At 29.7% G+C, this 1,524-nt stretch overlaps 1 protein-coding gene across 1 annotated transcript in view; it reads left to right on the top strand.

Moving 5' to 3' along the window:
* Nucleotides 1-482: 482 nt before the first annotated feature.
* Nucleotides 483-1,524, top strand: part of LOC124360235 — an 8,010-nt gene continuing 6,968 nt past the window's right edge. Inside the window, exon 1 of the mRNA XM_046813667.1 lies at nucleotides 483-1,513. Coding sequence (XP_046669623.1) covers nucleotides 806-1,513 — 708 coding nt within the window. The 5' untranslated portion in view covers nucleotides 483-805. The remainder of the gene's footprint in view (nucleotides 1,514-1,524) is intronic.

The following is a 1,524-nucleotide window of genomic DNA, read 5'->3' as shown; positions in this document are numbered from 1 at the left end:
TAATTCATTAAAGACATTTTTCATAGTATGTTAATATTTTAAATACATTTTGATGTTCTTTTTATATTAGTTTTAACCACTAGGTTATAACCAACTATTATTATGAAATACATAACATTTACATACTGTTCCTAGCATTTACAAACCGATTATAAATTAGTTATAATATAAAAACATTTTAAAAAACCAAATAAATTTTTACAAACACAATAAAAGATAGATAACTCGTATGTACGCAGTTGTATATAATACAAAAAGAATTTAATTTTAATTCAAAAAATTAAAGATTGTATCTGAAATAGTGACATAATGCTCAGAAATTCGTCGGTCGATTGTTTAAATATATTGGCCATATATATTTTATGAACATGAAAATATACGATTAAGCATATTTTAATGTTTATTTCCCCGTGTAATTGCAATTAATATCAAAATATACTCCTCTACTTACCGATGGCAGCTGGCGCCACCGTCAGCGGTTGTGGTTCCTGATTGGAAATTAAAAAAATTTAGAAGTAATGTTCTTGTTTGTTGTTGTAATTTATAGGTTATGTTATGTTTACTAGTGTAGGTTAAGATTATGGTATTTGATAAGCTAATACAAATATTCATCTTCATCAAAGTATTCGATACAATATTATTTTACTGTAATGGTGGCTGTATAAAATTGAAAATTTTAGATGAGGATTTGAAAAATTTTGGTTATGTATTTGGGGTTTAAGCGTGTGTCTTAAGGCCATTTTTGAAAGTTCCAAAAATGTTGTCCAACTTTAATATTCTGCAATGATCGATATGTATAATTGAAATGGATGAACAGAGTTATTCTAGAACTCTAAGTTATGTAGTCTGTGAGTTGACAATGCCTGTTAAAAGGCATGTTTATAATTTTGCAGTTAACAACCAAGGGTCATTAAATCATCACCTACTTACTGCTGCTGTGAAAGCAATTGGACAGTGGAAACACACAAATTCAAAGTCTCGCAAGATTTCTCTGAATAGGCCCTTAAATAATGGTGTTTCTAGTCGTAAAATTAAGTCTATTGCAGTAAAAAACAAAGATTCAGATCAGGTGCAGCAGATTTCTGAAGAATGTGTTCTTGAAGAGACAGTAGTAGAGGAGGAACCATCCTTTGATAATATGGTTTTAAAGAAAGATATGAATAGCTCTTCTAAGATGGACACACCAGAAAAAATAGAAATATCTTGTGAAAGTGATGATCATATTGTAAAGACTGTAGATATTAGCTCTAAAACTCATTTTGTTTATCAAGATAGTAATAATTCCACTTGTGGAATTATAGAAGGAAATATGACGAATGAAGAAGGATTACCCTCTGACGAAAGTGACTTTGTAGGTGCTGGAATAAATTTTAATACAGATTGTGAAGTTATTCATTATGATAACAACTCAGATTCGTGTGATGACATGTCGAATTTCTATTCGGACCCTCTACTCTTGTGTAGTGATGAAGGTTTTAAAACCATGTTTAGAATTACTCGTTCTTCATATCAGGTAAGTGAATT

This window comes from Homalodisca vitripennis, chromosome 4 (genome assembly GCF_021130785.1).
Source record: "Homalodisca vitripennis isolate AUS2020 chromosome 4, UT_GWSS_2.1, whole genome shotgun sequence".
In the NCBI taxonomy this organism is placed as follows: Eukaryota; Metazoa; Arthropoda; class Insecta; order Hemiptera; family Cicadellidae; genus Homalodisca; species Homalodisca vitripennis.
Note: the sequence above shows the minus strand (reverse complement) of the source record. Positions and strands in the feature narration are given on the sequence as shown.